This window comes from Mus pahari, chromosome 5 (genome assembly GCF_900095145.1).
Source record: "Mus pahari chromosome 5, PAHARI_EIJ_v1.1, whole genome shotgun sequence".
Classification (NCBI taxonomy): Eukaryota; Metazoa; Chordata; class Mammalia; order Rodentia; family Muridae; genus Mus; species Mus pahari.
Window position 1 is genome coordinate 139685923 of NC_034594.1, and position 27938 is coordinate 139713860.

The window sequence follows — 27938 nt, forward strand, 5'->3', positions numbered from 1 at the left end:
ACAACATTGGTCAGCCTTCTTAACGAGAGACACATGAACCCAGGTTGGGATTTCTTTTACTTTTACGGTGGTGGGAATCATCAGCTGCACCGAGTAGGGTCCTTTTCACCTTGGCTCCTAGGTTCCCCCTCAATGTCTTCTCACCAGGACAGTGTCTCCTATTTTAAACTGATGCGGCCGGCACCTGTGTATTACCAGCAACATAGGTTTCTTTTAATTGTTTCCAGACCTCCTTTTTTAATAATTTTATGAGCCTGTCACATAGATGGGTGGAAGCGCCCCATACATTAATTTACAGGGTTTCAGACCAGAGGCTCCGGGGGTATTCCGGGCCCTGAATAAGGCATAAGAGAGAAGGGCTGTCCAATCTTTTTTGCTGGTTTCTAAAGCTAAATTGGTTAGGGCATCTTCTAGCATTCTATTTATTTTCTCTACCTGTCCTGAACTCTGGGGTCGGTATGCACAATGTAATTTTTAATTTATCTCCAGCTGTCTGGCCAATCCCTAACTTACCTGGGAGATGAAGGCAGGACCATTGTCTGTTTCTATTACCTTGAGTACCCCAAAATGAGGAAGAATTTCTTCAAGTATCTTCTTGGCCACCACATTAGCTGTCTATCTCTTGGTGGGGAATGCCTCGACCCACCCTGAAAAAGTGTCTATAAAGACTAAAAGATATTTATTTCTGTACCGGGTTGGTTTTACCTCAGTGAAGTCGGTTTCTCAGTAGGTCTCAGGTCTGTCTCCTTGCAAGCGCCTTCCCAGCAGAAGTCAAGAGTCTATGTTGTCTGTAGATTGCCCCATGGACATGGGCCGTAGTGAAGGCATATCAGCTGTCCCTGTAAATGTTAATGGCCTTTTCTTCTGTCAGCCTTAAAGCCTGGGTTAGAGCNATGAGCTCTGCTCTCTATGCTGACGTCTCCTCAGGCAGACTGCTAGCCGGACTTTTTATCTGCTACCACTGTCCCTGCTCTGTGGTTACCTTTTACCACGAAGCTGCTTTCGAAGCTGCTTTCATCAGTGAATCAGGTCACTGCTCCTGGCCACAGTTGGTCTGTGAGGTGTGGCTGAATTCCAGTTTCTTGTACGAGGGGGTTTCGCCAGCTTCAAGCAGTAAGGTAGCAGGATTGAGGATGGCAGGGGGAGCAAAGGTCACTTGCTCCGTTAGCAGCAGACTCTGGTAGTGAGTCAGTCGGGTGTTGGTCACCCAGCGGTCAGGGGGCTGCCTGATAAAACTCTTGAGTGAGTGTAAGGCCACCATGGTGATGCTCTGCCCCATCGTCAGCTTATCAGCATCTTTTACCAACACAGCTGTAGCCACTATCACTCGTAGGCAGGGAGGCCACTCACTAGCCACAGAGTGCAGTTTCTTTGACAGGTACTTTACTTAATGGTATTTAAAGCACTGAAAATTCTGTGCGGGTGTCGACCAGGAAGTCTATGGGGGTTCCCCCCACTTTTAATGTATCCTTAGGCTCAGGGAGGGGGGCTGAGCCCCGTCTCCCCTTGTCTTTATCTTCTTTGAGAGACAGCACCTTTACTCCCTGTTTTAATTTAGGGCATTCACGGGCCCAGTGGCCAGTATCCTTGCAGTACGCACATTGGTCTCTTTTTAGGTGTGGTCTGTCTCCTCTGGGTCTTCTTGATCCTTGCAGTTTTCTGTCTCCCAGGTCCCCTAGCTGTCTAGCCCTACTTTCTTTGTTCCTATCTATCCTATCTATCACTGTGGCCAGAACGAGTCAGAACCTTTTTCTGTCTTTTGTCCCTCCTGTCTCCATCTTTTTCTCTCTCCCTCTCTTTTCTCTTCTCTCTCTCTCTCTCTCTCTCTCTCTCTCTCTCTCTCTCACTCACTCATGAAGCACTTTCTCTGTCTCTTTTATTAGATCATGTAACTCAGGCTCCGGTAACCCTTTTAATCTCTAAAGTTTCTTTCTGATATCCGGGGGAGTGGGGAAATGGGCCTGTATGGAGATGACTCCAATTAAGAAGGCATATTTAAACTGAGTCACACACAAAGAACACACAATATGAGATTGTTTATGCATACAGTTCCCAAGAATTAACACCATTATGTGGAAACAGGTAGAAACTGAGGACACTAAGAACAAATTTTTACAATTTGACATGCATATCCTCTAAAAAATACCAAAATATTATCTTAAGCCATTACTATTTTGATGATGTAAAGAACGAGATTACATGGCCAATTATTTTTGTATAAGGTCTATAATCTGCCTGGGATATAAATCTAGCATGGCATTGCCTTAAGAGGCTTTGTCTAGGCAATCTAGAACAAATTTTTAAATGTCTTCTTAAAAGAACAGCATTTTTTTATGAGTTGTATATGCATAAACAATTGCAAATTTGAGAATTCATAGTATCTGAGGGACAAACAATTTTAAGCAATTGTAAGCTCTGAGCTATATATTGACTATTAAAGCTTGATTATTCAACCTTTTAAAACACCATCTACAGCACACAATCTAATTATCTGTGCTGAAGCAGGAGGAAACTCAAAAGAATAAACATGTGATCCAATTTACATACACTTTTCTCTCATAGAAGGGCTCTCCTCAAATACAGTAAATGGGATGCATGCATAAAAATAATTTTAACTTATTTTTAGGATGATTATCAATTTTGTTTAAAATGATGGTATGTAATAGGCCAAATATCAATATTCTGTAACAACCAATTTAATTGCTGCTTGGAACAAGGAACAGACATCTCGTCAGGCTTTTAAGACACAATTCTTTGTTGTAGGTTTTTTTTTATTTTTTTACTCCTTAAAGATTTATTTATTTATGATATGTAAGTACACTGTAGCTGTCTTCAGACACCCCAGAAGAAGGCATCAGATCGCATTAGGGATGGTTGTGAGCCACCATGTAGTTGCTGGTATTTGAACTNAGGACCTTCAGAAGAANTATCAGTGCTCTTAACTGCTGAGTCATCTCTCTAGCTCCAGAAATCATTTTTAACATCAAAAGTTATAAACTTTTTTTTGTAGTTTTTTTTTTAAATACATGAATTTATCTTACAATTCTTTATTAGCACCACAGCAACCTTATAATAGGATGTTAAAACTTTACTTTGAGGTGAAGAAAGATGGTTTTACATTAATGTTTTCTCTTGTCAAACAATTGCTGTGGGCACATTTAACAACCATAGCTAAAATAAGCAGCTAGTATTTAATTACCATTGATTATAATTGATAACAATTATAAAAGCTTTCTTTATTTTCTGCAAAGCCCCTTGTTCTTTATTAATCTTTTTTTTTCTTTTTTAATTTTCTGTACCACAATTTTTTAGTATAACTAAAACCTTAAATATTATAAAGACATTGTCTCTGAATCTTATGGAGCAACAACTATTCTCCAGAACTTTAAAACTCATTGTGTGAGAGCAAATATTTGAAGTAAACTTCCCTTAAGAGGCATTAGCAAATAAAATACTTTTCACACTGAAAGATTTAAACTCTTAGCTTCTTGTATTGAAGCAGAGACAATAAAAATTATTTTTATATAATGTAAGGCTATATTACTTTAGCCATACCTAGAGGCAAAATTTTCCAGTGATTACAAGCTTACTAGAAGCAAACACTTTATAATCTATAATAATTTTATCTGAAGTAGGCAAGCCAGATCAAAGTTTTAGACAATTGTAGGAACCTGGCAATCTACAGAGGAAAATGACCAGTACTGAAGGGTTAACAGCCAGCTCCTCCTGGCTGTCTTGTACCCTGGACACTCCCTCCAGGGTCTCCCTTGGGGCGTTCCCCAGGGGGTACAAACTTGCGGGCCCAAAGAGCATCCTCCTCCACAAGCCGCCAGGTCCTTACAGCCCTCAGTGGCAGCTGCCAGAACACCGAACTGACACACACACAAGCTCAGCAGCAGCTGCCAGAATGCCAAAACCAGAAAACAAGACACAGACTCAGCGGCCACACACAAACACACCAGATTCACACAAACGTACCTCCAAGGGGCGTCTCTGAGTTTCTAGGGACCCCCAGTTTCCCGGCCAATGCACCAAAATGTAGGACCCCCCTCTCGGGGACCCCCTCAGGTCACGGGAGTCAGGGTATCCCAAGGAAAACACGAGAGACCTTCTTGTTGCAAAAGCATGAGGCAGTTTAATGGCGGAGCTCTGGCCTGAATGCATGCCTCATGCAGGAGGTAGAGGCATCGACCATGAGGCTCGAAAGCTAGGGGGTTTTATGGGGTACGGGTCAGGGGGTTAGGGAGAATTGGCATGGTTACATGTGATTGGCTCATATGAACGTCAGCAAGGCAGTTACAAGTCAGCAGAATAGTACGTGCGGGCTAGGGAATTTCAGGGGCCGGGGCTTATCAGGAAGGACAATACATCTGAGTGATGTACAACTTTAGGCACTTTAAACTATGTCTTAATGAGGGGTGGGGGTGGGGGTGGGGGAGGCGCTGTCCTGCCAGATGGCTGTCGAGCCAGCCAAGGCCAAGTTCCTGTACTCCTCAGATGGCTGTTGGGTCGTCCAGGTTAGCCAAGGCCAGTTGACTTTAGTTTCAAGGCGACCTGGGCTTGCTTTTTTTTAAGGCAGTTTTTAACCTTAGGTTTTTACATTAAAAGAACCCTTTTATGTCTCACATTATTTGAACCTTGAATTTACACAATTTTCTTTTAAAGTTACATGAATCCCAGGCCTTAAATTTCATATCCCTTCAGTAGAAATGGCTGAATGATCAGGAGGTCTGATTGTTCTTGCAGAGGACCCAACTTCAATCCACAACACCCATGTCGGACAACTAACCATTGACTCCAGCTCTGGGGGGATCTGACACCCTCTTCTGGCCTCTGCAGGCACTGCATGCATGTGTCCAAACACACACACACACACACACACACACACACACACACGTCATATGCTATACAGAAGTACTTACCTGTACAATGTAATAACTGAAAATGAGAGCCAAGAAGCCTGTGAATGTGTAACTGAAGGTCTAGGGACAGAGAAGAGAAATCAGTGAAAAAGCAAGATTGGAAAAAAAAAAAAACCAACAGTAATAAAATTTCCACACCAGGTAAAACACACAGCTGATGATGCACAAGGCCCACGCAGGATAAAGATAAATCCACCTTTCTACCCTCAAGACAAACTACATAACATCAAAGGCAGAGTGGATGTTTAAAAAGCAGAAGAAAGAGCCGGGCATGGTGGCGCATGCCTTTAATCCCTGCACTTGGGAGGCAGAGGCAGAAGGATTTCTGAGTTCAAGGCCAGCCTGGTCTACAGAGTGAGTTCCAGGACAGCCAGGGCTACACAGAGAAACCCTGTCTCAAACAAACAAAAAAACAAAAAAACAAAAAAACAAAAAAAAAAAGCAGAAGATAACAGAAAAGTCTGCCCAAAAAATGCTGAAGTAGCAAAAATATCATTCAAGAAAGAGTATAACAAAAGGTATTTTCTCACAAAGTGTGTCCAGTTAATAGCTGTCAAAGAATCAAGAGTGATAACAGAGAAAAAGTTATATACATGGACAGCTGACTCTTTAAAATATATTTGTGGAATCTTTTTTGCTTTAAAATTCCTTTTGTTGAGAGAGAGAGAGAGAGAGAGAGAGAGAGAGAGAGAGAGAGAGAGAGAGAGAGAGAGAGAGAAATTTGATGTATAGGCATGGGGAAGTGTGGAGGTCAGACAACAACCCGAGAGCTCTGTTTCCTCCTTCATCGCGTGGGTCCCAGGGATTGAACTCCGTGCTGCAGGCTTAGCAGCACACACCTTTACCTGCTGAGCCATCTTACTGGCCCATAACTGACTCTTTTACAAAAAAAAATACAAAAGCAATTCAATGAAGAAATGATATTTGATATTCCGTTCAACCACAGTGCTGAAATACACAGCGGCCAAATCATGAACTTCCAGCTACACACACCACACACAAAAATTTATCCCGAAATGGGTTCTAAATGTCAAACTATAAAACTTGTAGAAGACAACAGAAAAGTGTGACGGCGGGTTATAGAGAGATTTCTAAAATAGGAAAAAGCACCACAGATTAAAAACGATTGGTAAATCAGATGCCGTCCATTTTTAAACGTAGGGCATTTGGAAGATAAATATCACCATAAAGAAAGTGGAGGAATCAAGACACAGAATAGGAGCAAAGGCTTACAAAGCCCCTAAAAATCTGCGTCCAAAATATAGAGAGGATCTCAAGATTTAATAAGATGAACAATCCTCCCCTTCCTTTTGGGCAAATATTTGCTACACCCAACATGGATGGATCTCAGAATGCCGAGATAGAAATGAGTATATAATGTATGGTTTAGGTGTTACAAATTCTAGAAAACTTAGTGTAAGCCGGGCCAGAGGTGATGTGGGTAATCGAGAAGTGAGTCACCAAGGACGGAAGAGAACTCCAGGAGGTGATGGCTATGTGTGTGCTCTTCACCACAGTGACAGAATCTTAGTTTGCTGTCTGTTGCTGTGGTAAAACACCGTGACCTGGGGAGGAAAGGGCTCCGTCATGAAAGTCAGGGTAGGAACTGAAGCAGAAGCCATGCAGGGATGCTGTGCTAGCTTGGTCCCCCTGCCTTGCTCAATTTGTTTTCCTATACAACTCACCTGTCCAGGCTGGGCACCATCCACCGTGGGATGGATCCTCCCACATCGATCACCAATCAAGGAAATGTTCCACAGGCTCGCCTCCAGGCCGATCTGATGGGGCTTTTTCTTTCCCTCAGTTGAGGTTCCCTCTACCCAAATGACTCTAGCCTGTGTCAGGCTGACATAAATAGTAACCAGCATACAAGCTATCTAGTTCAGTAAGGTTTTTAAAAACTAAATGTATTTAATGGAGGGCCCAGCCTCGATGGTTCACACCTCTAATCCCAGCACCTGGATGGTAAAGGGAAGTAGATCTCTGTAAGTCGTACACCAGCCTTGTCTACATAGCAAGTTCCAGCCCAGCCCAGGCCCTGTGAGGCCCTGTCTATGAATGAATGAATGAATGAATGAGTGAGTGAATGAATGTCTATTTAGTGTGTGTGTGTGTGTGTGTGCCTGTGTGTGTGTGTGTGTGTGTGTCTGTGTCTCTGTGTGTATATGTGTAGGTCAGAGGACAGTCTGTTCTCTAACCACTATGTAGATACTGAGGATTGGACTCAGCACATCAGACGTGTCCACAAACACCTAAAATTACATTAACAGCTTTCAGTGACTAAAAGGTCTTTTTTTCCCCCCTCTGGGTTTTGCTTACAGGATCTCTGTGTGGTTCTGATTTTATTCAGAGAAGAAATGCTGCCACCTAAGAAGAGCGCATTTCCTAGTCTCCCCACAAGGTGGGTGCAGACTGAGTTCTGAAGGCCAAGGAAATGAGAACAGAGGGCCCATTCTGAAAAGTCTTCCCAAACAGGACTCCCCCACAGACCCACTCTGGGTGGAATGAAGTCTATTTGGACCATAAAGTGGTTTTGAAAATGAAGACCAAGTGCATCACACGGAAGCCTTGGCATCTGAGTCTCTGGTAACACCATCATTGTTAGCACTGGACTTCAACACCGACCTTAACACGGTGGTTCTCAACCCGTGGGTCCCGACCCCCTCTGGGGCTCGACTGGTCCTTTCACAGGGGTCATATATCATCATATCCTGCATATCAAATATTTACATTACAATTCATAGCAGTGACAAAATTACAGTTATGAAGTAGCAAAGAAAATAATTTTATGGTTCGGGGTCACCACAACATCAGGGACTGTATTAAAGGGTCACAGCTTGAGGAAGGTTGAAAACCGCTGATTTAGGATTAAAACAAGCTGCCTTCCTCAAGTCACATGTCCTTGGTACTTTATTTTCCTACTGCGTGCAGCCCAATCCAACAAACTCTCACTGACATATACCCCCATCTGTGCTTGGTACAGTGGCCTTGCTGCTAAGACATTAGGTCTGATGACAATGTGACAAACTGACCTGAAGTAGTCCTCACACCACTTGCTGGTTCATAGGCATAGCTGTTGCTGGCTTGGCTTGAGTCCATCCTCTCTCTGTTTGACTCCACTGTGAGGGTTAGTGCCAATCATCAACCTGACAGACTCTAACGTCACCTGGGAGAAGTGGACCTCTGGGCATGCCTGTGGGGGATTAGCTTGATTATGTTAACTGAAATGGGAAGCCACTGTCCACTGTGGGTGGCGCCATTCCCTGGCTTAGGTCCTGGATTGTCTAAGTAGAGAAAGAGGCTGAGCAGTTACCTGCATCTGTTGCCCTCACCTTCCCTAGTTGTGGATGCCCCTACAACCTTGCCTTCCCCACAATGGACTTTTTGACGGTGAGCTGAGGTAAAACCTTTGTTTCCTTTAGGTTTCATTTGCCAGGGTATTCTTATCACAGCAACAGGGGAAGAAAACACGCAATACCTTGGTCTGAGCTAAACTCAAATCAATTTTTAGTACCACCAAGGCTAGCTGCGTATTGAACTGATCCGGAGAGCACACTCTGGAGCATTCATTATTCTTTCATTGTTCCTAACTCACATTGTGTCTGTCACCTTACATGACCTACTAAGCCACTAAATTGATAAAGATGGAGCCCATATTCTCAGTTCTCAGAGAACTAGAGAGGCTGGTAACCTGCCTACACAGTCCCCAAACCTGTGGGAGGCTATAGCCAAAAGCGGGCTCCGGTCATGCACTACAGGACTTTCTCTAGTTACTACCTTGTGCCAATTGGTCTGGAGCGCTCTGGAGTGGGAACTACAGTGGGCCATGTTGGATGCTCAGCGATGCAGATGTGCTCCCTGCTCTCAAGGGACTGTTGTGCAAAACAGAGCTGGTGTGGGGCGGCATCCATGGAGACAAGTGGCATCTCCCCCACGGCCTGCTTTTAACTGGAAGAATGAATGGACTCCAGTGGCTCCTTCTCTCTTCCCTGGATTGCAGTGAATTTTACCTTTCCAGTCCCCATCCGCAATGCTTGGGACATGTCTGGGAGAGACAGCATTACAAGTGCTAGGAACACCAGGGTGTGAGGGTCCATACTGGTAAAACTACACACAAGGTCCTGGGGTTCCAACCCTTCCTGTGGAGCTGATGCACCTCACACAAACAACTTGTTATCACTGATCCTCTTCCAGGTCTACAGGCTCAGAGTTCTCAGGAGTGGATCCCAGTGATGCTTTTACAATAATAAGAGCTACACACATGTGTACACATGCACGTAGATAGCTGATGAAAGCAACTTGTAAAAACTACTGTAATCGAAACAATTGTAGCCTTGGGGCTGGGGAGATGGCCATACAAGCATGAGGGCTTGAGTGCAGAGTCCCAGAATCCACTGGATCCTACAGCACACATCCATTTCATGTGGGCAGGGACATGCCACCTTACAGAACCTGTGCTCTCTAAGCCACATGCGAGAAGCCCCTCTAAAATAAATAAATAAATAAATAAATAAATAAATAAATAAATAAATAAATAAATAAGTGATATAGGATGATGTGATGATGCACACCTTTAATCCCAGCACTGAGAAGGCAGGAGGCTGATCTCTCTGAGTTAGAGACCAGCCTGGTCTACATAGTGGGATAATAATAATAATAATAATAGAAGAAGAGAAGACACTTGACAACTTCTGACCTACACACACACATACACTCACACCTACACACACATCCACACTCCCTCCCCATCCCAATCCACTCACAATTGTTGCCATGGCGAAATTAAGGGAGTTAGTTTCTATGTGCTCTAGTGGAGGCTTAAATGTTTTTTTAAAGTCATATTAGTAGTTAATACTTTTAGTAGCACTTGGGTATACATCTCTTAAATATCCTATAGCCAATCAAATGGCCTTCCAGGAACCTCCTCCTGCTGCCGTCTGAATCCCCACCACTAGATGGCAGACACACACCACACTTACTGCCATTTAGGTTAGACATTTGCAGCAGCTGAATTCAGTTCTCCAGTGATCCCAGAGAACCAGCACATTCCTAGCATAGTTCACCAGGTTTGGTTTGCTTTGGGGGGGGGGGGGGGTGTTTGTTTGTCTGTCTGTCTGTTTGTTTAAGGATGAGCGAACACATAACAGAGAAAAAAATCTCATGTGATTTTTACAATGGAGGCCGTTTACTTCAGGGGAAGCAGTTGGCACAGGGAGGGCTCCTGTCACCCGGTGCTGGTTTGCCCCGACCAGGACAGTCAGAACTCAACACACACTCAAGTCCCTGGAACCACTGAATCCAAACAGCTCCTCACGATAAAGACAATGCCCAGGGTGGATGTGGTGTTTACATAGAGAGCAGTTTTACATACCTGAGATGTGTATATCAGGGCTTAGTCCCGTCTCTCATGGGTTCCCATGTTATTTTAGCTCATGGTTTATTGAAAGTGTATGTAAGTATACACACGAGGCTAGGCTAACATCTGGGCACAGTTTCGGTGTTGCACTGTTGGAGACTGAGCCTGGGCCTCTTGCTTATGCTAGGCAGGTGCTTGGCTACCAAGATACATCCCCAGTCCAGAAAAGGCCCTCATTAAATTGTCCTCTTTGTGGTGGCGAAGGGGCGATTGGGAGGGATATTTCTGAGATAGGGTCTTTGAATGTGGCCCAAGATGACTTCAAATTTGTCGTCCTGCTTCAGCTTCTCCAATACTGGGGTCACAGGTCTGTGCCATTAACTTAAACTTTCGATCCACTTTAAAGCACCTAAACATCCCCAGCATATCGTGAAGGAATCCACCTGCCCTAGTCTCTTGAAGCCGACAGTACCATGTTCCAAGACCCTTTCTCTACTCCTTGTATCGAAGCCACTGTCTGCAAGCCAGCCCATTGATGGCGTCATTAAAGCAGTGCTAATCTGGAGTGAAAACTGTTGAGACTCACAACCACCTGTGACTTCAGTTCCACGGCATCTGATGCCCTCTTTTGGCCTGAGGGCACCATGTAACATTGAAGACAAAACAGCCACACACAGAAAGAATTAGGAGCAGCATTACTGCCCTGCCTCACCACCAAAACCACCCTGGGGAAAGAGGGGACACTGCTGAGGCTCCCATTTAGAGACCTGCCTAGTTCCAGGATGGCCTGGTTAGCATCTGGAAAGACAGGATGAGCAGAGGTAGAGATGGAGGGCAGCTAAGGCATGGGAACTGCCAGGGACTGCAGAGCACAGCCATTGTGTGAGCACAGCCATTGTGTGCAAGGCCCTGGAGGTAGGTCTTTTAAAAACAGGAATAAACTGGCTGTGATGGTGCATGCCTTTAATCCCAGCACTTGGGAGGCTGAAGCAGATGGATCTCTCTGAGTTCAGAGGCCATTCTGTTCAACATGGCACAGGGCTATATAGCAAGACTCTTAAAGAATCAATCAATCAATCATCAAGCAAGAACACAAAGGCTGGAGTGATGCCTCAGTAGTTCAGAGCACTTACTGCTCTTTCAGAGGATCCAGATTTGGGTCCCAGCACCCACATGGTGGCTCACTCCAACACCTTGCGAGTTGCATGCATATAGTACACAGACATACGTGCAAGCACTAATGCACATGTATGTTTTAAAATACATATACCTTCATTCGCATCATAGTGAGTTATCATTAATGTAAGCTTCCTTCCACCACATGCCCTACCCTACCTCCCCTCCCCCCCACCCCCCCTCACCCCCAGCTCACTCCACTTAGATTTAGTTCTCCTTCTCAACAGAGAGAAGTGGGAAGGTCTGGAAGGCAGCAGAGGCAGAGGCTACACAAAGGACATCAGTGAGAACAGAGTCAGCATTCCTAGAACCTCAGTCTCCCAGAAACCATGGCCCAGTGGTTCATGTGGTAGGGAGTGCAAGGGAACTAACCCTGGGAGAGCCCTGGGAGTCTGTCCCACACACATCCCAGGACCAGGACGCAGGCTAGGCACCCCTGCTCCCTCTAGAAGTGTAAGGCCCAGCCCTCCCTCCGCCTGCAACTAACCAGGCACCACAAAGGAGTGAAGAGTTGAATTCATTGTTTTTATTTGTCTTTATTTACAGCCAAGTACATAGGGTGTGGTCATTTCATAGCACAAACAAAGGCAGGGCAGCAAAAAGCAAAGACGGGAAGAGGCAGCCTCTTCCAGGGAAAGAAGGGCCTAGTCTCTAGTCCACCCAACCTTGCTCCAGAGGCCAGGCTGGGTGGGAACTCACTGCCCGAGAGAAACAGGACGCCCCTGAAACCCGCCACCTGTGCCTGGCGTCACCTGTGCCTGGCACCGTGAGAACCGTGCAGGCCCAGAGCCAGAAACTTAAAAGGGACTTGTGTACACTACTAGATGCATCCATCCAAGTGTGCCTTTCCAACCTGCCTTCTTCCTTGTCCTGATGCAAAGCATACAGCAATGGCCCGGAAGAAAGTGTAAGTGGCAAAGAGACAGAGATGGCCAGCTGGCCCTTCCCAGAAAGCATGGGCCTGCGTGTACCAGAGGCTGACCCCAGCCTCCTGAAAATCAGCCCATTCTTTAGAGACTCTTGGACATGAACAACACAGGTTCCAAGCGCAGTGAAAAACATTTCCCTGCCAGAGACTGCATTCCTCCTCTACAGTGGCGGGGCTTTGAGGTCAAGGTTGATCGGGTCTCCACTTTTGGCTACTCAGGGGCACTCCTGACCCAGTGGCCTCCCAAGAGACTCACCCTGGAGAGAGCAAGATGGAGCCAACTTCCCCCATGGTCGTTCAGAGACAGGTGACTTGGCCACTGCCCTCCCCGCAAGGCTTGAACCTGCTCCACTCCCTTCCCCAGGGCATTTTCCACCCTGGCCAGATCAGATGCCTATCTTTTCCAGCCTTAGGTTATTCAAAGAGAAGTTGGGGGGGGGGGGGTGCATTAACATGATGAGGTGTAAGGCCGGACCTTCCTGTGACACAAGACTCAAAATTTTTGTTTCCTAAACACTCAGGCCAAAGACATAACGTGAACGGGTGGAGGAAGCAAGCACCATTGAGTGGCTCTCAAGTGGAAGGATTTGTGCACCTGTGTTCAAGGTTGTGCCCAGCTCGGCTTCCTCTCTGTAACAGCTAGGAGTCCCCAGATGACAAATGCCATGGTTTCCAGTTCCCTTTACCTCCCAATTCTCCAATGGAATGGCAAAACCAAAACCCCAAGGCTCAGACCACAATGTTTCCTGTAGAAAGTTCAAATGCACAATTTGGCCAAAAGCTGGGCGGCCTGAAAACAGTACAGCGTCCATCCCTTTCCTATACCCAGCAAATACTGCTTCTAGCCAATCCAGAACTTCCCAAGGAGATAGGGGTAGGGTGGTCCTACAGCTGTGTCCAAGCTACAACAAGTGGGCTGCTCAGAGGTTTTGGAGGCTTGGTCCCAACACCATGGGTAGATGAGGGAACAGCTAAGTAAAGGCTCAGAGATGAGAAGACTCCATTTTCCACGGCAGTGGGATAGACAGCCAAGGCACGAAGTGGTTTGGCACCTGGAAGCTTCAAGTAAAGTTGAGCGTGCTATCCACTGAGCTGCCAAGGCTCCTGTACACAGGAACAGGTTTCCCATGAGCACATGCGACATACAACCCCGACCCACAAGGCCAAGGTCCTTGTTCTTGGGATCTGAGGCCAGGTCCTAACCTACCGCTTATAATCTCAGAATTTCAAGAAGTCGATGTGATAAAGACTGCTTCCCCAAATACTCTAGATGGATCTGCCTTGGTGAGTGCATCTTCCCCACAGGCGCCCCGAGCTGAGAGCTCCCTGCTCCAAAGGCAGCTACCATTATGCGGACTTGCTACAGAGCCTGCACCACGGCCCCCTACTGCCTCAGAAAAGTGACAAAAGCTCTGCTGAAGACTGGGTTAATGACACCTAAATAGAAAAAACGGAATTGAAGGCAAATTTGAATCCTGATTGGGGAATCAGACAGATGGGATGGCTCGAGGGAACCTCGGTGTGGTTCGTGGAGTATTGGAGTAAGAGCCTTAGTGGGCTCTGAGTGCTGCCCAGACACGAGGCTCTCCCGTGGGTTAGGGACTAAGCATGTGGCCCACAAAGCGCAGGATGGTGACCACCAACGTGACAATCCACGGCTCTTCTGCAGCCAGCACAGACTGAGGCCTCTACCTTGGCCATCTTCAATCTAAAACCCCAGTTTGGGTACCCGTGATTTAACTACCCTCCTTTAACATCTTCTAAGAAATAACTTCTCTTCTCCCGGCCCCTTCCTGCTAGGCAGCCACCTTATTAACAGGGTGACGGTGTGGTTCAGGAAATCATCCTGAGGCTTCTGCTTCTCAAGAGAAATCTCCGGGGGGCAGGGAAGGGGGGGAGGCATCGGCTGTCACCTCCTGGGTACAGCCCCAGCTCAGACGGGACAAAAGAACTATTAGCTTCATGGGTGGAACTCCTGGGGCAACCTCGAATAAATGTCAGTGGTCCATACCAGATGTCGTTAACCAAAGCTCATTAAGATAAGTATTTTTATCCAATAATGTGTCAGGCAATTGGCCAGCTAGTCCCTTACACCCTGCAGGAGACAGACTCCCACCCCACCCCCTTCTCTCGGAGACAGCTCTGGCTTCCTGGGAAATAGAGACAGCACAGGAAGAAGGAGTCATGGAGGTACCCAGACAACCAGAGCAAGGGAGGAAGGAACGCAGACAGACTGATCTTCCTCAGTGGGCCTCTTCCCTGAGATTGAGGTGAGTTGAGATCACACTTAATTTCAACTCCAAAACAAAACAGAAAACAGGAAAGGAAAAGAAAAAAAAAAAAAAAAAAAAGATAGAAGTATCTCCCTCGGCTCCAGTTTCCAGGAGGTGGCATCTGGCAAGGGAGCCCCTGGGGGTTGAGTCCCATCCCCACTGAGGTCCAGGATGCTGAGGGCAAGGGACATCAACTGATCAACCACCCGACTCACCAGTTGCCAGAGCACAGAACACTGCCGGGCGGGGCTCCAGGCCCGACACCCACGAACAGGTTCCTACAGAATACTTATGGCAAACAGCTTTACAGTATCTGTACAGTTACACAAAAATAGATCCTTTCTTTTTATATAGACGTATGTATGTGTGTATTTATAACTGGTTACACGTTGGGTTCATAATTAGGCATCACCAGTACTAGTTGGCACAGTTTGTCACTTAAGCTCAGGGTCAAGTTCCGTCAAGATTTGCTGTTCCAAAGTACAAAAAGGCAGAAAGGGAAATCAAGGCATTTCATCTCCGTGGTGTTTTCTTAAATACAGTAATTTTCTGAGGAGGCATATGTACAGGTGACCAGAGCCTCTCGACCCCTCCTGTGTCTTGGAGCTGGGGGCTGGGGTTTGGAGTCAGGGGCACGGGGGTCAATGTGGCCGGCTGCTGGACTCTGACGCCTGCCTCTTGCGGGAAGGGGTGTAGCCGTTGAGATAGCCGTTCGTCTGCCGCTTGGAGAGCCCCCCGTTGAGGATGTCCTGGATATGTTGCACGATGAGGTTGATGGCCACTGTGAGACAGAGACCAGCAGTGTTAGGGACAGCAGGGGGTGGCGAGGGCACACGAGCATGGCTGTGAGGACAGTCTGTGGGCATGGACAGGCACTAGGGAAGCAGAGGCAAAGACTTCCAGGAGAGTGGCCCTGACCCTTAAAAGCGAGTCACCCAACCTTCTCCAGAGCCTCCAGCAAAATATTCTACAAGGACAGGGAATGATATCCAGTGAACGGCCATCTACTAGCCACCAGTCAGAGTTAGCCAGTCAGAATTCCCACCAGATGAAGCAACCCAAAAACTGTGTGGCTATGACTGCGGGTGGTCTGGTTTTGGGTTTGTTTGTTTGTTTGTTTTTGGAGGGTGGGGGTTGGGGTTAGAGATAGGATTTTTTCCGAATAGCTTGGCTGTCCTAGAAGTCCATAGATCAGGCTGGCTTCAAGCTCAAAGAGTTCCTCCTGCACTTGTCTTCTGAGTGCTGGGATTAACGGCATGCACGACCACCACCCAGCCAGAGAGGGTTTTTAACACCAAATAGCTCTAAGTCCCTTTTACTAAAGATCTACAAACTTATGTCCCCAAATTGCAACAATATCAATACAAAAGGCCCTTCTTCCCACAGAAGGACGAGCTGTGTTAGCATCAGAAACAAACTGCATACCTCAGCCAACTGACCAATGCTAACAGCATCAACAAGGGTGTGTGTGTGTGTGTGTGTGTGTGTGTGTGTGTGTCACAGTGGGGTATGTATCTGAGTGTATAGGGAGGCCAGAGGAAGATGTCAGGTGTGTTCTTCTCTATCACCCTCTACCTTGTCCCCTTCAAACAGTCTCAACTAAACTGGGGACACAGTTAGGCTGGCAGACAACATGCCCCAGCAACTGTCCCATTTCCAGTCCAAATACTGCCAGGGTTACAAGCACAGACACAGGATTCTGGGACTTGGTATGTCTTGGATACCAGGTGGCCACATGTCAGGTGGCAGATGAAGGGAGCCTACAGCCCTTTCTGTAAGATTCCCTGAGTATGTATGTCTACACACATGGACATACATGTGACCACAGATCTGTTCCCAAGACTACAGGACCCTGTAGAGTCATCACAACTGTGCCCCTATTAAGAGCGGTGTGAGCAGGTTACTGAGCACAGGGGGACGCCCCACAGGTACTCACCGAGATTGTCCGCACCTCTAGGAATGATCACATCAGCGTATTTCTTTGTCTGTAGAGAAAGATATTTACATCGAATTAACTGGGCATTCAGAGACAAACCTGAGTCCCTCTCCAAGGGCACAGGGAGGGACTAGACTGCCCCTGGCAGCAGCTTGAGGCCTTGAAGGTGATGGTAGGGAAGGAGAGGCCTAAGGAAGTACCTTCATGGCTGACAAGAGAGTGAAAGGGAGAAAGGGCATGTCAGGTATAGCCTACACTCGGAATAGCGTTAATCAGAAAAGCCCACACTTAACAGCTTGGAGATGCAGCTCAGTGGGTGAGCTCTTGCCTAGTCTAGGACCCCGGGCTCCGCCCCCAGTGCTCACAAAACAAAAGCACCAATAGCTGCACCTAGGGTTTTCAGGCAGTCTGGGGGATGACACTGTCCACACCTAGCCCTCAGACAAAGCCTCGGAGGGGAGCATCCTGCTGGCTTCTCTACCACTACAATAGCTTACAAAGTGAAGCCATGCTCCTGGTGTTATGTATTTTGTTTGTTTACTGAGATTCCGTGAGCCATATTAGCAGTAAGCGCATCCTAGAATATGCCCCTGCCCTTTCACACAGTCCATGAGCACCCCTTTGTATGCCCAAGAACCCTCACTCCTGCCACTGCGGACCATGGCCATGTCAGCCTCAGACCCAGACCTTTCTCAATGATGGGAAATGAACTGGTCTTCCCTGAGCAAGGATATAGCTGGACCATGGGGATGAGCACAGACATCCCAGACAACACTCAGCCAGGATTTTCACCTGAGCTAAACGGCAGAACAGTGACAGACACTGTTGGCTCCCAAATGGTGAAGCCCTTCTGGGTTCTCGGTAAGTCAAAGAGTGGGAAGGTTCTCAGGTAAAAGAGGCGGAAAAGGATTTCACAGCCCTTCGGCCCTGGGAGCCCTTTCCCAGAAACCTGATCCTAACCTTCAGACTCGGGCTTACTCAGAAAGTCCAGCAGTCCCTGACTGAAAACAAAACCAAGCCTGCTGCAAGGCAAAGGTCTAACTAATTTAAAGCAGGTGTGTTGAGGAGAAAAAGCAGAAGGCTTTTATTAGCAAGAAGAGAGAAAGCCACACTTACAGTGAAGAGCCTCCCCAACACCACTCTTCCCAAAGGACCTCACTGAAACCGGCCTAAGCTCCAACTTCTCCCTTTCCTCACTACAGACAAGAAAGGCCTGCTTTGCCAGACCTGCTCAAGCTGGGAGGACACAGCGATTCTCCTAACGCTCCTTGCGCATCTTCTTCCCTTCTCAAGACCACATCACATCCTGAAGTCTAGGCAACTTCCCTTCACCGGCCCCCTTTGGCCTCTCCTGGGGAGATGTGTTTCTCTGGTGGGTTATGAGCTTTGAGCCAGTCCCCTTCGGTTTTCAGAAAGCCACCTCACCATCCCAGGTCCTCCCGAGGGGATACAGCTGTGCCAGGACACAGGCAAGGAAGAGGATTCTAGCATAGCGCAGCACTCTCCAAATGAACCAACTGTCACAGTGCCTCCCACCACACCCCCTGCACCCACACTGGGCCTTCTGGAGTCTCCAGCTGGCTAAGGTCTGTCTTGGATGTGAGCTAGCTTCAGGCAAAGTCTTGATACCATAACCCTCCGGGGTAGTGCTAGGAAAGGGTTAGAGTAACCTTAAGAGGAAGAGGAGAGAAAGACAGCAGGACAGAACCTAGCCTGCTCTCTCAGGACTTCAACTGGGTACTCACTCAAAGAGGAGTAAGATCTGAGTAGCAGAGAGTCCAGTAATCTACCATTACATAGCTAGAGCCCAGCAGTTAAACACTCTTATCATTCTCAAAAAGGACCCAGCATACACCTGGCTGCTAACAACCATCTGGAACTCCAGTTCCATGGGATCCCATGCTCTCTTCTGGGCACTCCATGCCTGTGGTACACAGACATACACAGGCAAAAACACCCATACACATAAAATGATAACAATAATAACAATAATAATAATCCTTTAAAGAAGATGAAACCATTAAATATCAAAATTTACATTTATCAGAGACAAATACAACTCACTGGCAAGCAGAATTCCTCAAAGGCAGGCTTCACAAACGTAATGTACTGTGATAAAATCTGCTCAAGGTCCCTCCCTCTTTCGCTGATGTCCCTCAATACTGCAAGAGAAGAAAAAAACAAAAATCAAGAAGGCGGTTCATGAGGGAGCAGGCCGGGCCCATGCAGGTCGCCGGGGTGACTGAGAAACTGACTTCTCAGATCCTTGACCTAAGATGGATCAACAACAGATTTAGGAAAAAACAAGTTGCATTAAGTCTTACTACCAGCAAATTCTACTACAGTGTGTTCTCTAACATAAAAGGCTGACTGACCAAGACCAACAAGCAGCTTTTTTGTCTCAAGCCAACAGAATTTTGTACAAGAACCAGGAAAGAGCAGGGCATCCCCACTGAGTCAGGTGAGCAGGTGGCAGCGGCTGGCAGAATGCTCACCAGTGTTCCCAAATCCACAGCAACCCCACCACCTTCATCCCACCCCACCCCCAACCCCTGCCACCGTTGCAAATCTCCTGGGTGGGCATGCCGGTGGGCGGGAAGCCCTTTCTGCTCACCTCAGGCATAGAAGTTTGCAAATAGAAATGCCCCCCAGTGAGTTCTCTCACATTCCAGGCAAGAGTCAGCCAGAACACGGAGGGAGCCCAGATGGACCCAGATTCACCACCTTCCACGTCTACAATCTACCCCCAGTTCCTCTAGTCAGGGACCTGCAGCCAGCACTTTTTAAAACCTGTTTTAAGGGCCAAACTATCTTGGCTCTGTCACCATGCTCTGACCTCCCCAGGCCTCAGTTTCCCTTAGAGAAGTGAGGTAGGAAGGAGGTCCTGTCAACCAACACAGCCCTCTGCACAGCTGACATGTTAAAGCTGACTATCAACCTGCTAAGTTCTTTATCTGTATTCCCAGGGATTACCAGATCAGAGCCAGGCCGCTAAGAAGTTATGTGTATGTGCACATGCGTCCACGATCACACCCGCACACGTGTAGGCAAACACCTCACAGACCTGCTGCTGCTGCTCCCTGCAGACCAGACCTGGTAACTTCTTTTTGTTATAAGAGAAACCGGTGAGTCATGCAGTCGGCTGGGGTGGGGGGNGGGGGGGGGGAGTGAGCCAGCAGGACTGTGTGGCTCCCTTTATCTAATGACTATGGATCTGGAGGAACATGACCTAGATGGGAGTCCTGTCCCCAGAGACTCCTGCTCCTGTGACCTTAAACAAGTGACTTATCCTCTCTGGGGTCTTCATTTCCTTAAACAAGAAGTAGACAACGTAGCATCTTATTTATAACTGGGGGAGGGAGGAATCTCATGGAGCCTACAGGCTGGACTTGATATGGCGCAGAGGATGACCTTCAACTAACTCACACACCTGCCTAAACTCCTGAGGGCTGGGATCCCAGGTGTGGGCTGCTGTGCTCAGTTTTCATGCAGTGCTGGGGAAGGAATCCAGGCTTGTGCACGCTGGGCAAGCAATCTAGGAACCGAGCTACATTCCCAGCCCCGGTAAAGCTGTTAGTTAAGATGTCAGGGAGGTACAGAAAATCTCCAGCATGGCAGCTGGCCCATGGTAGGTTCGACAAGCCTACCCTCCTGTGACAACTGCAATACCAGCACAACCTGGAGGGGGCTCCTCACACTAAGACCAGTCAGTGAGGGGAGGGGGGCAGGGGCTGCAGAGGAATCCTGCAGAGCTCCAGAGAGCTAAGGCAAGGTCCAGGCCCGGAGGAGAACGCAGACACATGCCACGGTATTTTAAAGGGACAGGTGGAAAAGAAGTCCCACAAAGACACGGGCCCCAGATATTGAGGACATACGATAACAGAAAAGGCACTGTCACCCAACGCCCTAAGATCCTTCGAAGAAGTTGTCACCTTAAACAGACTAGGATGGCTCCATGGCCAAGGGCAGGCCGGGGCCAGCCAGCACACTGCATTTGAAATGCCCTGCTCCTTGGGCACTGCCAAGAAAAAGGAGCCAGACCTAGGGCTGAGTCAGAACAAGATGTTAGCACAAACCGGAAACTCCAGAAAACCAACACTCCCACCCCACCCCCACCCCACTGCAGCCCAGCCTGAGCCCCACACTTGGGTTGGAACAAAGCAATGTGCAGGAAGCTACACATGTCGCTAGCTCCCTGCCTGGCTTGGAGGGGGCCCGCGGTGGCGCTCTAACCGCCCAAGCCTCGTTTCTGCTCTGCCCTGGTGCTTAAGAGCCTGCCAGGAGGAAGGAGCAGAGAGAGAAGCACTCAGTAAACGCAGGGAGTAAGGGGACCAGGAGGGCCTGTGGGATTCTGAGACCCACTTCTCCCTGGCTACAGGTCATCTAGCACATATAGCCTAGGTTAGGATCGATGGGTAGAAACCTGGCGCTCAGCTCTCCCAGAATCTTCTCCAGGTCTCTACCTGCTACTGTCAGACACTCACTGTCCCCCAGGCCCTGCCTGCAGCTCCCTGCACCCCAAGCATACGCCAAGTGTGTTTTATGTCACACCTGGAAAGAAGGAACTTATAGAAATGACAAGTAAGAAAACTCCACAAATCCACCAGGAAGGGTGGGGCTTGGCAGAGGGGGGACTTGGAAAGACACATATGAAAGGAGGAGGCAAGCTGTCTGCCCTGGCAGCAACGGGCAGACAGTCACTCATCAAAGAGAACCTCGGGGTGGGGGGAGCTGGGTACACACACCTTTAAATCTCAACCCTTGGAGGCAAAGGCAGGCAGAGCTCCCAGATTCCTCATCACTTCAAGGACTTCCCATAGTCATATGGAGACCCTCTCCCCACCCCAGGCCAGGAAAGGGAAGGAGAATGTTTGGGTCAACCTGGATTGTGATGACCTGATTTTAGTCAGAAGCCAAGACTTTACAACTACTCCAAGTCTGATTCCAATTTCCTAGAAGTCTGGCCTCCTCTGAGGTCTAAGACTGAGTCCCACCTGCTAGACTAGTTAGTGAGCCAGTCAATCAAGACTCTCCCGAGGCCCAGTTAGGCTGCAGAGAGGATGCCAGCCCCTCCCTCTGACCTCACGAGCAGCAACCATCAACTCCTGCGCCCCTGGGCACTCTCTCTACAACATCTCTAATCCATCACTGAAGGACTCATCCCCGGATGACTGTGTACTAGGGAAAAATAAGGTTCAAACACAGTCTGTCCAAGGCCACACATCTGATGGGCATTGAAGCCTGAGTGTTAGCACATTTCTCCTGGCTTTGATTTATTATTATTATTACTATTATTATTATTATTATTATTATTATTATTATTATTATTATTTACCATGTTGCCTTTGGCAACCATAAGGCGAGGAAAGCCGAGGCACTTGTAGGTCAGGTGACGAGCTAGGCGCTGGGTCAGATGCACTGAGACAGGAAGGGTCCATAAAGAAACACAAGCCTGCCTGGGTATCGCTAGAGCCACCACCGTCACTAAGCTAGAAGAGGGACCTGCCTGCTGGAACTAAGGTCTCTCCCACCAATCTCCCACCATCACATAGGGATACTTTTGTGAGTACCAAGTGAGCATGCACCCCATCGTTCCTTAGCAGGAAAATCCCTTAGACTAGTTTCTCTCAGTTCCACGGCTTCCACTAACTCACATATCTACCTACCAGGATCTGTCTGAGACAGGGTCTAAGCTGGCCTTGAACTAGCTAAGGATGCCCTTGAATTTCCGATCCTCCTTCCTCTACCTCCCCGGATGTATTAGCAATAGAGGACACCTGCTCATGTGATGCTGGGATGGAACTTAGACTTCACAGATGCTGGGCAAGCACTCTGCCCACTGAGCAAGCTACTTCCTACCTATTCTCTCTTGTATGCTCCATCCAGAAGGTACTCGCAGAGCAAGCCACTGTGTGTCTATATAGATAATGAGCACTTTCTCTAATTGCCTGCACCACAATCACACCTCATCCCTATGACCTAAACACCCCGCGCCCCCAAGCCTCCCAGGAATCAAATGGCTCCGCTCAGCTCCTTACCCAGTTAGTTCTGTGGTTTCTGAGAATGCACAGGTCCGCTCTCAGGAAGGCCTGGTGGAGAATCTACTCGAGGGCTGGCTCAAGGGAATGAGAGTATGAGGAAGCAGATGGTGGGAAAAGGGACTAAGCACTGTCCCTGTCCCCGGATGCCTTACAGTTAGTGACTTCCAAGTCCAAGGCATCTCTTATTGATGCCTTATGGGGGAAAAAAAAGCCATAAGCATTTAAACTAGATGATTCCCAATGAAACTAGCCTTGTTTCATCTTTGTGACCGAACAAGCCTTTCTTTACCTAAACCGTAACATGACTAATCCCTTCCTAAATATCACCAAACACTAGGTAGCAGGATATCCGAGGGCTGGGCTGATATAACTGAGCTGAGTCATAGGGCCACACAGCTGCATTAGGAAAGGTCCAGGCTTCACTTCAGATCCAGGGAAGGCACATGCCTCTCCTGGGCTCCCATCTATCTGCTCCCAAAGTGGCCACCAAGCGGGCCATCTGAAGCTTACAGAACGCACCTCTGCGAGACAGACGGGTATCCGCATCTGTGTCCACGAAAAGCTTCATCTGGAACAGGTCTCGGACCTCCTGGGAATAGAAGGCTAGGATCCCTTCGAAGAGCACCACGTCTGCGGGGTAGATGGTGACCGTCTCCTCTTTCCTGCAAAGATGGGAGCAGTGATGGAGTGACAGGGAGACAGCAAGATCAGAGCATCTGCTGGGCTGCGATTCCTGGTTCCTCCCCCCACCCCCATATAGACCTACAACAGAAGGGGCTTGGCTCCTAGCCCCAGAGGCCTCAGGCCACCACCATGCAGACGAGGAATTAAGAAGGCTAGGACAAACTAGTGGCAGACATTCTTTAAATAAAACGGGTTGAAGGATGCAGACAGAGACAAAAACAGGTGTGAGCTCGAGTTTCTCTGGAGGCATCTCTAGGAATTCTGTCGTGCCTTGCACTTCTGCATCTTAGCTCTCTGAACTTTTAAGAATCAGATACTCATTCAGTGCTTGCTATATACTCTCCTACCCACTGCTATACACATTTCTACCCACTCTCCCCTACCTGGGGCAACTCGAGGGGAGCAAAGAGCCAAGGGAAAGAGGGGGAAAGAGAAAGCCCTGGATGGAAGTCCAGAGTTCTCTGTCCACCTTTTCCAAGGGCCCCCATCCTTAGTGACAGACAGCTCATTCACTCACAGGGCTGGGCAGCCAGAGGCAGATCCTTGCACAGTGGTCCTGGGATGGGTCTGAACAGACAGGCTGCCTGGGGTTCTTCTGCCCCATGCCCCTTCAGTGCATTCTTAGCCTTTGATAAGATATCTGCCTTACACCTCCTTACAGGCCCCTACTGCCTGTTAACACTGTACAGTCAGTCTCCTTCCCTAACTCAAGAGAGGTAACATTGGCAAACCACTCTAAGTTGGGGAATACTTAGTTCTAATGTTCTTCAATCCCTCATATAGCAGGATCTGGTACCACTGGAGGAGCTGGGAGGGCATTGGAGCCCCACTGCATTTCACTGCATGGGGATTACCCTCTCATCTTCGTCCTCTGTCCCAACCCCTGCCACACCCTCGTGCCCTGAGTTATGAGAAAGGCACAGGCTATGTATATGTGCACTGTACTAATAGCTCAGGATGTAGAACAGGATAATGTAGAGGCAAGCACTAGGCTTATAATGACAGGAACATCTGGTAAGAGATCTAATTTCCTGTATTAAAAGAATTCAACTCAGGAGAATGGCACAGAGTTATCAGAAGAATGAAAAGCCGGTGAGAAAAACTTTCTAACAACCCACAGATAAAGACATTCATGGAGCCTCTACCAGCTCAGGTCCAAGATGCCACGCCTGGGAACAAACAGGCTATCTGCAAGTTCAGCTTACACTGTGGAGCCCCAAGGAGTTTTATGTTAACCCAGTTCTAAAGACTCGTATCTGGCCAACAAGAGTAAATATTCCCAAATGTATCCTCATATTAGGGCAAAGAGAGTAAGCTCAGATTCTAATTATGCCCTAGAATGGATGCTCACAGGGGGGCTTCAACAGAGTCTGTCTGGATCTAGATGTCTGGATGCTGTCTGCAGACTGGGGACTAGCTTTGGGGAGTGGTATGATTCTGGTGGCCTCAAACCCTGCACACTCTCCAGCTACAAGTACAGCCTCGGGACAGAGATGTTGCTTTGTTCTTTCCCTGTCCCGCCTTTGGTCCTGCCCATGATGACCTTTTCAAAGAGCAAAGATTCAAAGATGCATTCCACAACAAACGCACTTGCCCAAAGTTCAACCCCGTCCTTCAGAGAGAAAAAGGAAACCACCCAAGTAGTCCACGAATATCCTCATAAAGAGGGGGAAGGAGGCAGAGTGCACACCCGGGACACAGCTCACAGCCTCTGGCCAGCCTGGCTCGCTTACCGCGAGTGGGAGACAAAGTCATACACGGGGATCTGGACCGTTTTTCCTTCAGTGATTTCTTTGAGTGTTTTGAAGATGAGTTCGTTGTCAAAGGCATCTGAAGGAAATCAAATTATTAATTAACACAGCTCTTGGTTTTAAACTAACCTGTCCTAAAATCAGAACAAACTTCACACCCCAAAGTACGCTGCCTCTCCAAAGCCAATGTCCACCCATGATAGAATATAAGCACTCCCTGGATCTTAACAGGGTGTGTAAATGAGTTCCGGTAAACTGAACTCTGCTCACAGCCTACACTTGGTGCTGACATGCCCCACTCCCATCTCTCAGCTGGGTGCCCTGGGATTGGCTCAAGCTAAGTGGAAAGTACACCGTGACGAGGAAGAACTACAGTCCCATGGCCAAGCAGGGCTGACTCCCAACAACGAGAAGCCCAGACGACCAGTGTGCTGATCTAAGCTCGCAACAGAACTCATTTAGGGGTCCACACTGAGACACTCCCATCTCCCTTCTTGCTGGTCACCAAGCAGACCATATGGGGCAGGATGGGGGTTGAGGGGTGGGTGGAGACAGTACAGGCTGCTACCCATCAGAAGGCCCCTATGGTGTGGACAGGAGGAACAGACTGAGAGAAGCTAAGCCTCGTGAACACAGCCACCACCCGATCCACCTTCAACACACACATCTCTCAACTCTGCCACCACCCGATCCACCTTCAACACACACCATCTCTCAACTCTGCCACCACCCGATCCACTTTCAACACACACCTCTCAACTCCCAACTCACCCGGGTGATCGAAGTTGAATTGTCCCTTGAGGGCTTTGGCCTTCTGCTCTGAGGTGAGGACTCGGTAGAAGCTATCCTGGCTCAGGATCACCACCTGCTTCTGGTGGTAATCCACCTCATTCTGCCCCAGAAGCTGGACGATCTTAGCACAAACGGAAGACTGTGAGGAGAGAAGACGACAAGAGGTGTGTGGGGGAGTGTACTGGGGCAAAGGAAGACACATCTCGAGGCTGGTGCCTCCCTGAAAGGAAGCCAGAAGCTCTGGTAATATACAGCCCACTAAAACAATGACAGTGCAGGGGGGTGGGGGGTGGGGATTTGGGATCTTGAAAAAATAAAACCCCTCTAAGACCAGCCCATGGTCCTTTCCTCCTCCTCAGGACCTGCTGCTCTGAGGGCTCCATGCTGTAAGGTGTGGAGAGTGGCCCTGCCTCCTCTCTGCAAGCTGGTGAATGAAAACAGAATGCCAAACATGCTCTATCTTCATGGAGAAAGTGGAACTGACGCTATGCCGACAGAGCAAAAAGTGACCACGGGGAACTCAGCCCCTACACAGCGGGCAAGAGCCAGAGCAAGGGCGATCTATGCGATGTGGTGACGGATGGGCTAGAATGTCGGCTCTGTGGCTGAAGTGCTTGCTGCTCTTTCCCAGGCCATGAGTTCCATCTCCAGTACCCAGGACGGGTGGCTCACAGTCACCTGTAACTCTGACTCCAGGGAAGCCAACAGCTTCTTCTGGCTTTTATAGGCCGGTAGATATAAGTAAGTAATAAACCTTAAAGCACGGGGCACTCCAGAAGCAGGCTGGCAAGGTGGTTCAGTGGGTAAGGCACTGGTCACCACACCTGTTATCTGTGGTGAACCCATGAAGCAGAAGGAAAAGAGTGAATGTGGGTAAGTTGTCCTCTGACCTCCACGGACACGCACACACATACACACACTAAACCCGGATGGAGAACAAAATAAAAAGTGTGTGCCATTGGTTCTAGCCCTCTGAGAGGAGAAGGCAGGCCAAGCCCTGAGTTTGAGGCCAGTCTGGTCTACAGAGCCAGGAAAAGCTCTGGAAGCAACAAACAACCCGACAACCCGGAACTGACATATTACAGAGTTACCAGGCTCGGTTTTGTTCTTGAACCTGTTTTATAAACTTTGCCACCTGATTTTAACAGCAAAACACACATACCAAAGCACAAAGTCACAATTCTTATGAACGTTCTTTGGTTTATTGGAGCCTGAGAACAGTAAGCCACTCACTGCATGGTCTGTATCTATCAGACTGTTCTGTGCAGCACCACAGGGCACATTCGTCACACAACCCAGTAAGAAGCCTCGAAGAAGGAACAACAGTTTGCCACAGTTAAATAAACTGAGTGTAGATTTGCTCCCTGAGCTGTCCCCCACCCCCACCTCTGCCCCCACCCCCAGGAAGGTAGAGCTCACATGTCTCTAACTGCAAACAGCCAGCATCCAAGTCATTGCAAGGGACTGACACAGTTGCAGGCCTGGGGTTTCCTTTTCCTAGCTGGCACCTGATTCCTACATTCAAAGGTGGTGAGAAAAGTCTGTGCTGGTCACCTCTTCTGGGACACAGAACTTTCACAAAGGCATGTATGCATTAACTGTACATTTTTAGAACAATTTAGTCCAAGTCTAGTAAATGTTTTTGATCCATAGTAACACCACACTACCACCACCAAAGTGTATAAAGCTAGCATGCCTGACAAGAAACAATTTCTTTCTCTTGACCCAGCTACAACCCTGAAAAAAAAAAAAAAAATCTGACTGGCAGCTCTTATTAGTTGGCTAAAAGTCTGCCGTCAAGTGCGATTCCAGGGCTTCGGTGCTCTTCGGAATCCCTGACTGGGACAGGGCTGTTTAGTGAGCCTTACATGATGGAAATCACTAGTACAGGAGCTCAACAGATAGTGCTAAGGTGGAGTTGGGGGGTGTGCGTGGGGATGGGGGTGGGGAGTGGGGTGGGAGGCACAACAAGGTGCTGGAGTCCGGACTCTAAACCAAGGCTGGAACAGCTCACAGCTGTCTAACACAGCCCGAGGGAGCTTGCATGCAGTCTAGTTTTGCATATCTTCATCCTCTCTT

General features: G+C 48.1%; 1 protein-coding gene across 1 annotated transcript in view; it reads right to left on the reverse strand.

The window, feature by feature from the left end:
• Positions 1–11970: 11970 nt before the first annotated feature.
• Positions 11971–27938, reverse strand: part of Uck2 (uridine-cytidine kinase 2) — a 59235-nt gene continuing 43267 nt past the window's right edge. Inside the window, exons 2-7 of the mRNA XM_021197956.2 lie at positions 25839–25998; positions 25050–25146; positions 23152–23294; positions 18656–18753; positions 16592–16640; positions 11971–15436 (exon numbers count right to left, since the gene is read on the reverse strand). Coding sequence (XP_021053615.1) covers positions 15297–15436; positions 16592–16640; positions 18656–18753; positions 23152–23294; positions 25050–25146; positions 25839–25998 — 687 coding nt within the window. The 3' untranslated portion in view covers positions 11971–15296. The remainder of the gene's footprint in view (positions 15437–16591; positions 16641–18655; positions 18754–23151; positions 23295–25049; positions 25147–25838; positions 25999–27938) is intronic.